Raw genomic sequence first — 13,732 nt, 5'->3', positions numbered from 1 at the left:
GCCGGTGAAACGGCACCGGGAGATCTCGCGTAGCGGGCGCTATCTTTCCCACAGCCTCTTTCCGCGTGGCGCACTGTATATACATATATATTGTATACAGGGTGTCGCGGACCAACCGTATCGCCCGTTAACAGCAGATCCCTGAGGTTATTTGAAGATTTTTATGCCAAAATTTCGAAGCTACAATAGTTTTTAAATGAGAAATATTTAAAGTTCATCGATCAGAGTGTCAACAATTTTTACGCACGTCGCATATCGATTTTTATATCCTTGCCATATACGCGAAACTTCAAATTCCGGCTAAACTCTGCCGGGAAATAATAAGAATGGCGCTGTTGAAGGAGATAACGCGCCGATACTCAACGATCTGCCTTGTGCAAGGTGTCGCCGTGCGCATAATAAAGGTGCAATAAACATATCAAGGACGAAGTTGCGCCGATTCCGATTTCGGAGCGACTTTATATTTGATATGTTTATTGCACCCTTATTGTGCGCACGGCCACACCTTGTATCGGCCAGATCGTTCGGTATCGACGCGTTATCCTCTTTAATAGTATTATTCCTATTATTTCCCGCAGTTTTCGACCCCACTCTTTTCCGTCGTTACTTGTTACGGACGCGGAAGTGTGTCGAACGTGTAATCCGTGCAAGTTTTGTCCTAATGTAACAAAGTACGCGTCGACAGTGCCGTTTAAAACATCGTGCGATTTTCGCATTCACGTCGCGAACGCGTGAGTGCCTTGTAAGATTGCAAGGAGAGCTGAGAAAAAAAGAAGGCTCAGGAAGGACATCGAGGAGCAACTTAAGTGTAAATAATTTGTTATCTGTTATTTGCAAAATATTGCTAAATATTATGTAATGTGACGCACACATAGAAATTTTGAAATATTCACAATATAAAATTTGCAATCTTTAATCTTTGGTTATTAAATGTAAATGTATAATTCTTTTATTTTAGTAAATGTATAATTCTTTTATTATTTTGCATAAAAGAGATGAGTAAAAGTTTAATGTGCGTAATAATTATTTCTGAATGTACTTTGTATGTTACAGATCAACTTGTGAACAACTTCACTGCTACGCATCGTGCCGGTCAGTCAATCAATTTAACAGAATAGATTTAAAAATAATGTAATAGCAGGTTTTTGAGATTTCTCATATAAAAACCAACATGCGACGTCTGAGTGTGTGAATCTTTTACAATTTCATTAATCAACTTTAAACACTTACCACTTAAGATCTATTTTGGTATTCATTAATTAAGGATGTTTAGTACCTATTTTTGAAATATTAGGAATTTAATAAAAATTTTACAGATTGTTCTTACATATATTTGGAGACTTGACAAAATCCGAAGTCGATTCACTGACGCAATCAGAAGTTATAAGGATTTTAATTTACAACGAATTTACCCGCTTTATGGAAAACGTGTAACCGTGTTGATTTAAGTGATTAAAATGGATAGAAAAAAAAATTTTTTTTGTTGAAGAAGTTTCTTTTCATACACTTTTTTGGTCACTATTTTTCCTTTCCATCGATAAGAGCCTACTTTTGGCATTGTGGATAAACACAACTAACCTTTATCCGCACGTCAAGCATAATTCAGAAAATTCGAAAATTCTCAGAAAAAAAACAACAGAAATTCAAAAGTACATTTCTGCACTCTACTTATAAATAAATGATAAGATTCTGTGCAATCTTTATTACTCAAACTATACGAGAAGAGCATATATTCGTGAAAATCGAATTTCAGCAACTTTTTGCTACGACTGTACGTACAAAACTTCCTTAAAGATTTTCATCTTCAAATGACCTCAGGGATCTGCTATTAACTAGTGATACGGTTGGCCTGGGACACTCTGTATACAATATATATGTATGTAAGTATATACATATATCCATACAGTGGCAAATCCGCGTAACGTCTAGCTCGATATCTCGACCCAACCCATACCGCGGCATTTGTAATCGGGAGCATTCGTGATGTAGCCTCCTCCTTCCAATCCTTAGCAACCCCTTTCATGACAAGCCCGTCGCTGTCCTACTTACATTTAACTGTTTATTGTAACTTCAATCATTTCTACCTGTGTTCACTTTTTGTACTGATAAAAGTTCAATGTTTGATGTTTCAGCGATGATGCCATTACATCTTAAAATAATTTATATGTTAGTAAACATTTTTTTGGCATAAAAATAAAATACCTAAAATATCTGTTGATGTTTTTTTCTTACCGTTCTCTCAAACTTCTCAAGTTTTGGACTACGTTAGTCCAAAAAGGAAATATTTATGAATTTTAGAATCCACAATTCATGCTGTTTATATCATATATTAATATTAGTTAAATTAAATAATCCATAAATTTTCGAGTTTAATTTTCAGAGAAATTGTCTTATAATTTCTCACATTCATGTTCTTTACACTTTCACCTATTATTTCCAATTGTTCAAAAGAAACATAAGGCTCTATGTTCCAAGACGAAATGAACCAAGTGTCGCGTTTGAGAAAATAGACAGAGAAATACACCGCTGTTGCGAGGAAGAAGAATAAACGTTCTTCAAAGAGAAATAATTAAGAACCAAGTTGGAAAATACGGAAGCAAGATCGATTGCCGGAAAGAAATTACACACTTAATTCCTAGAGCGATTATTGTGCTACCTTTCACGTGCGTCAAAAGGAATCGATAACTAAGTTCCTGTAATTAGCTGTGCGACGAACGTCCACAAGGAATCGCTGATAGCTCGTAGTGTTTTGCAAAATGCTCGACAAGAAAGACATTTGGAAGAGTCGGTACTACATTATTCCTAGATTATACTTGACTATGTCGGGAATATGGCCGTATTATAGACTCCGCGACAGATGCATACGCTTCACGCCAATGTTCATATTCTGCTCCAGTATTCTGATACCTCAGGTACCATATGTTGAATTTCGAGGCCTGCACTTGCGAGAAGGCAGTTCGTTATTTGTCGCACCGTAAATGAAATAGTTGTACTTTTTTCTTCGACTTTAAGAGTATATCGATAAGTTCCACAATCCACTGATTCTAACACAGTTAATATTCGTATTCACCGCAACGGATCTCGATGACGTGTTCGAGAGTGTGCCATCGGCGTTGATCAGCATACTATTTAGTTTTAAAATACTGAGTATAATGTTAAACACTAAGAAAGTAAGTATGAAAGATATGCAAGTTTTCATTGTGTTCATATATAAATTATTCGCTCCAAAAAAAAAAAAAAAAAAAAACAAAGCCGTATACATTTGGCAAAAAAAAAAAAAAAGGTGAATAATGCCCGAAAATATTTTCACTAAAAATATTTTATTATTTATACAATACTAAAAAAATTGCTTTAAAAACGATGAAAACTTTTCCGTATTCTTAATAATTATTCACAAATTCGATGTCGTCGTTAATGTTACATATTTCAAATTTGTGACTTTAATTTTTGATTTTTATATTTAAAATACGATGCAATGTACAAGTTTACGTTTAATAAAAGGTAAAGGCCTGCCTTAAAAGAGTAGAAAAAGACTGGCTGTCAATAAATACAAATGTAGAAAAAGCTATTCTCCAACGCCACGCGGAATACGGACAGTATCTGACGACATTTTATGCAGGTATGTTATAAAAAATTAAAATATATACGTCTTGTTTCAGACAAATGTGAATTTTGCACCGTGTCTTTTATCATTTTTCGAACTTTTTCATGATTTATATCAAACCTGAAAGAATTTAACTCTTAAAAAAATGTTTTAGCAATAAATGTACGAATATAAAATTTGTATCTAATGTATATATCGTTTTTTTGTTTAGGTTTTATGCATGCAACAGCATTTTTTTACTTGCTCAAGCCAGTTGTCATAACATTATTAGAAAACGATACGAACGCGAACGCGACGACGAAGTTGTCCTTATCGAAGTTGCCATTTCAGGTCGAGTACGGCGAGAAATTAGACCGACACTTCTATTCGATAACAATTCACTGTTATTTAGGAGTATTCGCTCATGTATTTAGTACACTCGCGGTCGACACGTTATACTATACTTTGATCCAGCATGCCTGTGGAATGTTCTCCATTGTAGGGTAATCGTACAGAATATTCCAGAATAATCTTTTATCAACGAGATTACTTGACGGCATAAAAGTTAAAAATTGAGACAGCAATATCGCTCGTAACATTTTCAGACATATGCTTGAAAATATTGGCAAAAATAACGACGCTAATTTTCGTCTGAAGCTAGACAGGACGAAAGACGACAATTACAGCAAAGCGTTGGAATGTTTACGCAGGCACCTCAACGTAATCGAGTGCGTGTTAGCGATATCTGGGTGTCCGCTAGAAACAGTATTCGCATCGGTAATCGCGATTTTTGCAGATTCGCAGAACTGATCGAGTCCTTGTTTACAAATATATTCCTGGTCAGCGTTACTTTGAACATGGTTAGCGGCAGTATATGCGGCATACAAGTGAGTATAAATCTTCTGTGACGAGCAAAAAAAATGTTTCCACAACGAACAAATGAGCAGAGCTTCGCAGCTCAATTATGAAACTTCGTCAAGTAGAATATTCATTTCTTTAGTTGAAAACACTTAATTCGGAATGTTATGCGCGCTCGTAAAAACATCATCTAATAGCACGAAAGTTAATGGCAGCATGAACGTCTCTCCAAAGCGATTAATTTTTTATTCCAGGTAATAATGAATTTAGGCAATGCGAGGGACGTCGCAGCACCTCTGGCTATCTATGTTGCACAACTCACTCATCTTTTCCTACAATTTTGGCAAGCTCAGTTCATGTTGGACTACAGTACAATTCTGTACGAGTCTATGTAAGAGCTGCACCGAATCAATGTTTGCTTTAATTATTCTACTTTTCTCGTATGCAATGCATGCGCATTGCGATTCACTTTTCACTCTCTGAAACACTATCTTTTGTATGTCATAATGTAAACTTTTCTCTCCGCTTTATCGCTAATTATCATATGCAGAATAGCGCGAATTTTGCTTTGTATTACAGCTGCAAAGGGAACTGGTATTATACGTCGGAAAGGTGTCGAAAGATCTTTCTTCTAATTATGAGTAGAACTATGTCACCGTGCAAAATATCGGCTGGCAAAATCGTGACTTTATCAATTGAGAGCTTTGCCACGGTAAGTAGAATTACATCAGTATTATACAATCACGACATTATTCCTGTTCGTTTTAATTAACATACAATTTCTAATTATCGAAAAACTTATTGGATATTACATTTTCACTTTTTTAAGGTCCTGAAAACGTCAATGTCTTATTTCACGGTGCTACGTTCCTTCCAGTGATGAGGACATCACTGTAGGCCATATTGTTAACGAATCTTGTTAGCTTAATATAAATTGTATATGAAATTTCTCTTTAATATTCTTTTCATTTCATGATTTTAATCAAACTGTTGAGTCGATTCGAAAATCAAGTATTTACAAATTTTAGAAAATCACACGGCAAATAACTGACAGTTTTCATTCAAACATAATCATCAATCAGTACATCATGAATCACTTCGATTGGTATTGAAAAAAATTTTTTTTTAAAATTCAATTTAACAACTCAATTAAAAAAACATAAAATTTTATTATCAAAGCTGGGAACGAAACCATCTGACAAATGAATAGAAATAGCTCGATAAATTATACATACGTATATAGATCTATAATTTATCCGACTCAATTTCGTAAGCCATTCCATGATTTCTAATAGGACTAATATACTTTTTAACTGGCTCGATAAATCTCGATAATAGCCGAGAACGTGCTACTTCGGCCGAGAAAAAGGAAAGAGTGGGAAAGAGAAGGAAAGAGAGAACGCCAAGTCGTGCCGTTCCGACCTCTACGCCGACGTACCGTTACGTACTCTCGATTAAACTCTGAAGAATGACTAAGTAATCGTTTAACCCTTCGGCTCCCGCGACTTCTCCGCGTATAATGAATCACCCGGATTGTGTCCCTCGATCGAGCGATCCTCCGACCGAAATGTCGAGCTCGACGAAAGACACGACGACTATGTCGCCGATGGTGCCGATTTTCTCGAAACGCGCGCGAAACCTCGCGATTTTCCTGCGAGGGAAGGGAATGCCGGCGAGGCACCATTCCCATCGCGTCGCCGCGAGCGATAAACGCAGCTGCTGAAATCAGACACCTTCGGCGCGGTCAGCGGCGCGGATCAAGGCGCGCACTCGCACGCTCGTTCGCCCGCCTCGTCGTTTGATCCTCGAAAAAGACCGTTAGCCGCCGACTGGAATCAAGCTGATATGCTACCATCCCACATCGCATAGCATAATCGCCCGTGAGTATTTATTCGCGCCATTACCGATGCTAAGTCCCGAGCGAGAGAGTAAAACGTGACGATGCGAAGTGCAGTTCTGCGCGGACTAATGCGGCAGGCACCACGAGGCAAGATACATTCCCACAGCCCAAAAACTTATAATTATTAGAGAGAGATGCTAATTCTCCAACGTAGAAATCAAGATACGAGACAAGTTTGACACGTACATTTTTTTTTTTAGTTAAAACTTCAAATAAAATTGTTGGATTTTCTTTCGCTTTGAACACTCAATCATTGACTTGAACTACTTTCACGCTACTCATCGATCTCGTCAATATTAAATAATAATTTTTACGAACGCTTTTTCTTTATTAATTTGAATATCTGAATATTCAATGAACTTTTCAGATTGCGATAAATAATTCCAAAAATAAAAAAAAATTATTAAACGTTATTGAAGCAAAAATGGATTTGTGGATTGCTTGCACTTATTTCACACGCAAATCCCATTTTTATTATCATGACATGCTTCTTCTATTTCAGGAATCTGGCACACGAAAGAATTAATATACGATCGTTTCGACGTAAATCTATTTTTGGTGAGGGAAACGTCGGCACGTCGACGCGTTTGACACGAAGGTGAACGGACGCCGGTAACCAGTAATTTTCATATTATTCAAGCATAATCGTAAATCTGTATGGCATTAATACTACTTAATACTTGGCAAAATGCATTACGGTATCGGGTCTGCCTGTACAACTCCATGATCATCGATTTCTTTATCTTGTCCGCGCTTTACAACTCTTTCGCGGCGGATCGAACGTTCGGAATAATGCACGACGACGAGGAGTCGTATTTGCGACCGATTGATCGTAGATAACGATGATAATCTTGCGGCGGATCGTGGCCGTGGAAGTTCCAAAGTAGCGACGGCGGCCGATTAAATTTTATGGTCTTTTGATAGATGCTAAAAACACGACTATTATACGCCGGACTCTCGTGTAGGCTTATTAAGCCCGCGCTGCGCCGGGCAATGCGACTGCAATCACACGCACGAGTCGAAATAAGCGCTCTCGCTGCTTTCACGTTCAACGAGATGCCGTCACCGCGGCATTGAAATCACCACGCGATCGCAAACACCAGCTACTCGCTCTTGCCGCAAAAATTAAACAAAATTACCATAATCTTGTACAGAGAATTACGCAACGAAACTCACTGCGAAATTTTGAAAGAAAAGTTTGAGGAAAAAAAAAAGGAACGGTAAATCTGCGTGTAATGATAAATAATTGATCGCAATAAGCGGTATCGTTAATAATATTACTACTTAATATTAGGTATCTCGGTATTTCTTCGAAATGGAGCAACAGTCATAATCATTCGGCCGCGATCTAGGAAGAGAAGCATCCTCCGGTTAACTTGACTGAGAGAACCGGTTGCAGCAAGCATCGCTTAGAGCTAAGTTTAGCTAAGCAAATCCATTTTTCTTTTTTTCTCTCTACCTATACCATAAATAGAGTCCGGGGGTCTCATTAAAGGAGGGACTGCAAACAAATCACTGAACCAGATTCACTTAAACCAGGCTGCCGATGCGGAGAGCTCCGCGCGCGTCCGCGCGAGCCGATTGCATTTTAAAGAGATCCCTCGGCAGCCCGGGTTGTCCCATCGACGTGGACGGGCCCCGGCTCTATGACTAACAAGTTTGCACTTTAGCGCATAACGGGGCATTCCGCCGTGCACCATAGATCACGGTCCATGACCCGCGGATTGCGTGGGCCGGCCACCATAATCATTCCTCGCCTCGATACAGCGACGCGGCGGCATGGTACCACGAGCATTAAGTTTCCAACTCTTCTTCCATACGCCGCCTCTCCTTCCTCGAGTCAATCCCAATCGCGCTATGTCCCCCCTATCGGGCCCGCGTCTTTCACGATAACCAATTTTCATCGTCCCGATCGAGAGATAATCGCGCCGCGCGATTATCCCTCCGGGGGACAGCGGTATTAAAGTGACGAATTATGCACACAAGCGCTCGATGCGATGTAGAATTAATACTCCATCGATGTAAAATATATATTTCATTGCGATTAAAAATATATATTTTTTTTTTTTGGTTCAAATATTTTTTAATAAAATTCACGCGAGTGTCGCGTGAGATCGAGGGACGCCCGCGGGTGACGCGGAGAGATGCGAGTTCGGAGAGAATAGTGCGTAATTCTGCGAGACGCGCAAAATGTTCGCGAACGGTATACGTTGTAGCACAACCGCGAAGATTAATTTAGCCGCAGCTATAAATACCCGTCGGATAGATAATAAATCGTCCCGTAAAATACGCAGCGCGGATAAATAGATACCTTCGGCACAAGAAAATTCCTTGGGTTTTTCATCGATGCGGACGCGCGAGTATAAATAATTAATCGACTCGGCGCGACACTGCTCGGGATACGATCGCGTCGCATCCAGATCTCCGATCGCCCCTGTAATAGAAATGTAATCCCATGGCTCTCGGGCTTTATCTAGATTACAAAATCTAAATGACTCAATCGCCGACGCCGATGCATCATCACGTCGCGAAAACGATTACGGCCAATACGTCGCTGTCGTGATCATTGTCATTAGTGTAATTATCATTAGTTATTGGCGGGCAATAATATCGTCTAAAGCTGCTCGAACGTAAGCTGCTTCTCAAACGGGATATCATGCATTTTACTTCGGGAATCAATTATAGTAATGATATGGCGCGCAAATGACACGGGCAACGCGCAGACCGCTCTGATTAAGCGCTGTCGGGAGGAAATACATGGCGACATAAATTGTAAGTTGCAAGTGAGACACGATGTAAGTGTCAAGGACGTTTTTCATGCCTTCAAACTCTTCTCTCCTACGTACACCTACTTTATGATGCGTACGATGAGATTTATTACGTTTATTCTCGCTATCATGTATGTACTCTTTATTTCTGTTTTTTCTTTCTTTTATGATCGAAGAATTAAAAGGAAGTATCAATCAAACTCAGGCAGACGCGCTTTTTAAGAGCGAAGAATATTCCGATCGTTTTAAATTAGAAATATGATTTATCTTTAAATAATACAATATTTTATGCAGTCGACTTTTTTTTTCGTTTATCTATATTTTATCATTTCCCTTCTAAAATTAAATTTTACATCCCAAGTATTCTTGTCGGAGTCAATCTTATTTAAAAAAATTATTTTTATATTTTGCGCTCTAAATACGTCACGTTCAAAAACATTCTTATTTAAAAATATTTTCTATTTTTACTTTACAACTTTCAAAATCTTTTTTATATCAAGTTTTTATTTATAGTTTGATTCAAATTTTAAAAACGTTTTCGCACTTGTAAAATCTCCATTCCAAAAAAAACTAACTCTTCTCGGAATTTTTAAATATTGGCATTTGCCAATATTTTCTTCGCTTTCTTTATATCATATTTTCTTTCTCGTTATTTCAACATTTTATTATGCTGCTGTGTCACGAACTGACAGACCGAAGTTAAGTCGCCACGAAGAAGCTCCGTCTGACAAAACATATCGTATAATCTGATCGTCCTTGCCAGCAATGCAAAGACGCATAAGCAACATCGTAATGAACCATTAGACCGGGAGTGTCGATGGCAGAGCCCGATAGGTCGATCACTATACTCACTACCTCTCCGTGAATCGAATGCTCCGTGAACGACATTAAAACGCGTGTTTACTTTAACGCTTCGCGAGTGAACATCGTTTAATCATCGATTACCGGATTCTCAACTATCGTACAAGTTTCTGCGGAACGTACTGTAAGACGAGAGCAAACAGAAGAGACCGCGAGGTACGCAATGCGAGAATCAAGAACAGTTAATATTGAAATTCCTCTTTCACCGTCGCAAAATTGCACGATCATTACTTATTATCAAATTCAACCAAATCGACTCGGCTAATTGTCGCGAGGTAAATTCCAATTTACATATCGCGACGACTCGATCGGAGCGCAAACTCGAGAACGAATCATCCGCGCGGTCTGCCGGATTCCGTCGACGGAAATTTGATCGCTTCGGGGAGCCGCGGCCGGGCTACCGGGAGCGATCGGGACGAGCGCGAGAGAGGAGGTTCAAACGATCGCAATGGGTGCGCGATACGTATGCTGCGGTCCGCGTGTAGCGTACGCCGGCGAGGAGGATGGCCGGGCGTAGTCGGGTTCTGGTCCGCGAGGTTGCGACGAGGAGGGTGCCCTTGAAGCGGGCGGGGTCGTCACTCGCAGGGCCGCGGGTAAACGACCATCGGAAACCCATGTGTGTTACCAGCCGGGGTCCGGAGCCTTATAACGTAGCTTTACTTACTCGTACTACTTAAGTTTCTGGGTGTGTATGCGCGGTCTCGCTGCTCTTTCCCTTCCCCCTCCCCCCTCTCTCTCTCTCTCTCTCTCTCTATCTTTCTCCTTCTTTCTCTCTTTATTCTGACTCCTCTTCTTTCGTCTCCCTTCCTTTCCGAGGGAGAGAGAGAGAGAGGGGCACTACGACCCGAGAGAACGTAGCTTGCCCATCTACCGGTGGAAGCGCCGGCCGGCGACCACTTCTCTTGCCTTACGAGTGTTATGAAACGATTCCTGCCTTCTTCCTTCACGCTGCCAATTTATAGGTTTAATTACCGTCTCGTGGCGCGGCGCAACGCGACGCGACAAGATGCTCGCTCTTCATGATACTCATCGGGGGGAAAATATCGAACTTGAATCACACGACGAAGCGTGCGATTTAATCTGTCGGACTACTATATTAATCGACGATAAGCAATTTGTCCAACGCAGATATCGCTCGAGTACGTCGCCGTGGTATTGGTGGCGCGTTCGCGCGCGCCTATCTCACGCTCAACCCCTTCGCAACCGCCATTTTCAAACGTGGATATACTTTTTTGCTTATGTGCCTGTATGCAAATATATCTACATGTCATATCGTGCGTGTTATAGCTGATTTCACCCGCTGAATCTTTTTAGCTTATCGAGTTTGAAGAGAAGAAATTAATGAAGTGATCCAATCGCGGATGTAAAAATAATTTTAAATCACAAATACATTTTCAATGATCAAAATTAATCCAGAAGAAATTCATTAGTGGCACCTGCAGTCAATAATCATATATTAGATTGAGAAAAAGTTTGTCGAATAAATTGAAAAAAAATTGGTCAACTTTTCCGTAAAATTTTAACAAGTTTGCTGATTTGAAAAAATTAAAACCACGTATTACCGGGATAGAAGAAGATTTAAATTGCTAGAAAATTAGGAATCAGTTTCAAGTGCAATTTCACTTTCAGCTCTCAATCTAATAAAAAAAACTTTGCAACGAGCTCAAATTTTTCTCTCGGCGAAAAAGGGCTCGGAAAGGGTTAATGGAAGGCGAAAAGCGCGATGGCAGGACGGAGAGGAAATGGTCCGCGATGGACCGTGTTGTACGAGGGCAGCCTTGAACATAACTCGGTAGGGCCGGACGGACTCCAGTGTGTGTGCACCTCCGGCAAGTAATGAGCCAAATCCATTACAGCAGCAGCAGCAGCAGCAGCAGCAGCAGCAGCAGCAGTCGCGACGCGCAACGAGCCAGCAACACCGTAAGCTAACCATACCACGCATCCAACTCTGCCACGGACTCCCATCTTTTTCCCCGCTCATCCTTCCCATCCGCTGGTACCCGTCCGTCCGCGATCTATACGTATGCCTATGCCACGCACGTACCGTGTCGTTAACAAGCACCTAACCAATGGCACCGGTTCGGTACCAATTCCAATTATAGACCACGAGCGCATTCTGCGCAGCTCTAGTAGTGTATAGAGCACCGGAGGAGCGTCCGTATCTCCCTCCTCCTCCTTTCCTCTTCCGGTTTACGCTCTCCTCATCGCACACACCACCGTGTCTTTCGTCACCGCCGATTGCGGAACCAATTATGCTGCCAGCGTCGAGTGAATGAAAAATTCGAGGGGGCGAATGCATTGCCGGCGAATTACCGTGGGATTTGTCACGGTATTCGCAAGATATCTCGCACGATACTCGCAAGGTCATAATACAAGGCGGAGACAACATCCGCCGCCATCGTCGCCGCCGCCGCCGCCACCGCTGTTACGATCGAGACGGTGCTGGTCGAGTGGCGCCACGCAATTGTCAATTAACATTTTTACCGGCGTGTAAGAAAACACGAAACTACATACCATGAAGCGGCATATCTGCGCGGGGTGAAGCTCGATGGGGTTCGCGAGGGACCGCGAAAGCGTCAGTGCGTGGAGTTACGGACTCGTTACGTGTTACTAACACATTATATACACAGTTAAATAACGAACAAATAATTGTACTCACCAGCTAGGGTATTGAACTTCCTTCCACCCACTGCAAATCCCGCCTTAGACTGCTCCGCTACAGCTCTATTGAAGAATTGAATATCGGAAGTTCGTGCTAAGTTACTCAGCGCACTATCGAACGGAAATTAATCCGAAAATCACATCGCGATACACGGAACGTATAACGATTAGCACGAAGTTGAATACTACATTTTACTTGCTTTACATCTCGTGAAAAGTGCACCGTGCACTCATAGTTCTTTGATTCTCCGTGTCGATTTCAATGGTGCGTAAATCGCGAACTCTAACCAATATATTTCGACAATTGCTAATCATTTTAATCGGTTTTTTTTTTCGCACTTGTTACACTTTTTACGGTTAAAATGTACGATTAATCACGAGCCGTTTCAACTAATGCAACGTAAACAATAACTGTTATGACAAAATGGCGTGCAACAGTGATACCAAAATGCGCGGTATCACTGGCGCGCACATCAATTGGCAACATTTTAATATCGATATATCGACTTCGAACAGTCTAAAGCGAAATATGCAACAGACGGAGCAAAATGCAATACCTGTTAATGAATAAAATTATTTTTTCGTTATTTAAATATGCACATAATTTTGTAACAACGTACACATGCACATAATTCCAATTATAATTAAACTTTTAGTTTTTGTAAAGAAAAAGCAATTGCAAGATTCTACACTATTAATGTATAACAATTCTGTGAAAATTGATTAAAAAGGAAAAATAAAATAAATGCGTTATTCTAGCAATGCAAAATTATGCAACTGAAGAATTCGCTCCGGTTTTATTTACGAAAAATGCAGAATATTAACAATACTCACCCTATTTTAGTGATGAGCTTCCCGTGAACGTGGAGATACGAAGTAACGAATCGTTTGTTCACCTAAAAAAACCAATCAAAATATGAGTATCAGTAAGGAATAGATAAAATGTTGTAATTAAACATGTTAACAATAAAAGTAAAAATCAGTAAAAACAATATATTAGTTTTATCAATCAAATTAATATTAATATAAGTCATCACTCGTGCTTATCAATCATTTGTTTATTAATATATTGGTTTTATCAATCAAATTAATATTATTATC

At 40.1% G+C, this 13,732-nt stretch overlaps 2 protein-coding genes across 3 annotated transcripts in view; one reads left to right on the top strand and one right to left on the bottom strand.

Moving 5' to 3' along the window:
- Smg6 (Smg6 nonsense mediated mRNA decay factor) overlaps nucleotides 1-13,732 on the bottom strand; it is an 85,880-nt gene that overhangs the window by 65,013 nt on the left and 7,135 nt on the right. For both annotated transcript variants that reach the window (XM_012376803.2, XM_012376804.2), the window contains one exon: nucleotides 13,466-13,527. In XM_012376803.2, coding sequence (XP_012232226.1) covers nucleotides 13,466-13,527 — 62 coding nt within the window. The remainder of the gene's footprint in view (nucleotides 1-13,465; nucleotides 13,528-13,732) is intronic.
- LOC105677917 (odorant receptor 13a-like) lies at nucleotides 2,757-5,398 on the top strand. The gene is made up of 9 exons (XM_012376805.2): nucleotides 2,757-2,912; nucleotides 3,054-3,170; nucleotides 3,502-3,619; nucleotides 3,816-4,086; nucleotides 4,189-4,311; nucleotides 4,380-4,470; nucleotides 4,696-4,832; nucleotides 5,021-5,153; nucleotides 5,271-5,398. The coding sequence occupies exons 1-9, from the start codon at nucleotides 2,757-2,759 to the stop codon at nucleotides 5,319-5,321; spliced, it is 1,197 nt and encodes a 398-aa protein (XP_012232228.2). The 3' UTR covers nucleotides 5,322-5,398.

The sequence above is a fragment of the Linepithema humile genome, chromosome 8 (genome assembly GCF_040581485.1).
Source record: "Linepithema humile isolate Giens D197 chromosome 8, Lhum_UNIL_v1.0, whole genome shotgun sequence".
Lineage (NCBI taxonomy): Eukaryota > Metazoa > Arthropoda > Insecta > Hymenoptera > Formicidae > Linepithema > Linepithema humile.
The sequence above is the reverse complement of the archived record's forward strand: the minus strand, read 5'-3'. Positions and strand labels throughout refer to the sequence as shown.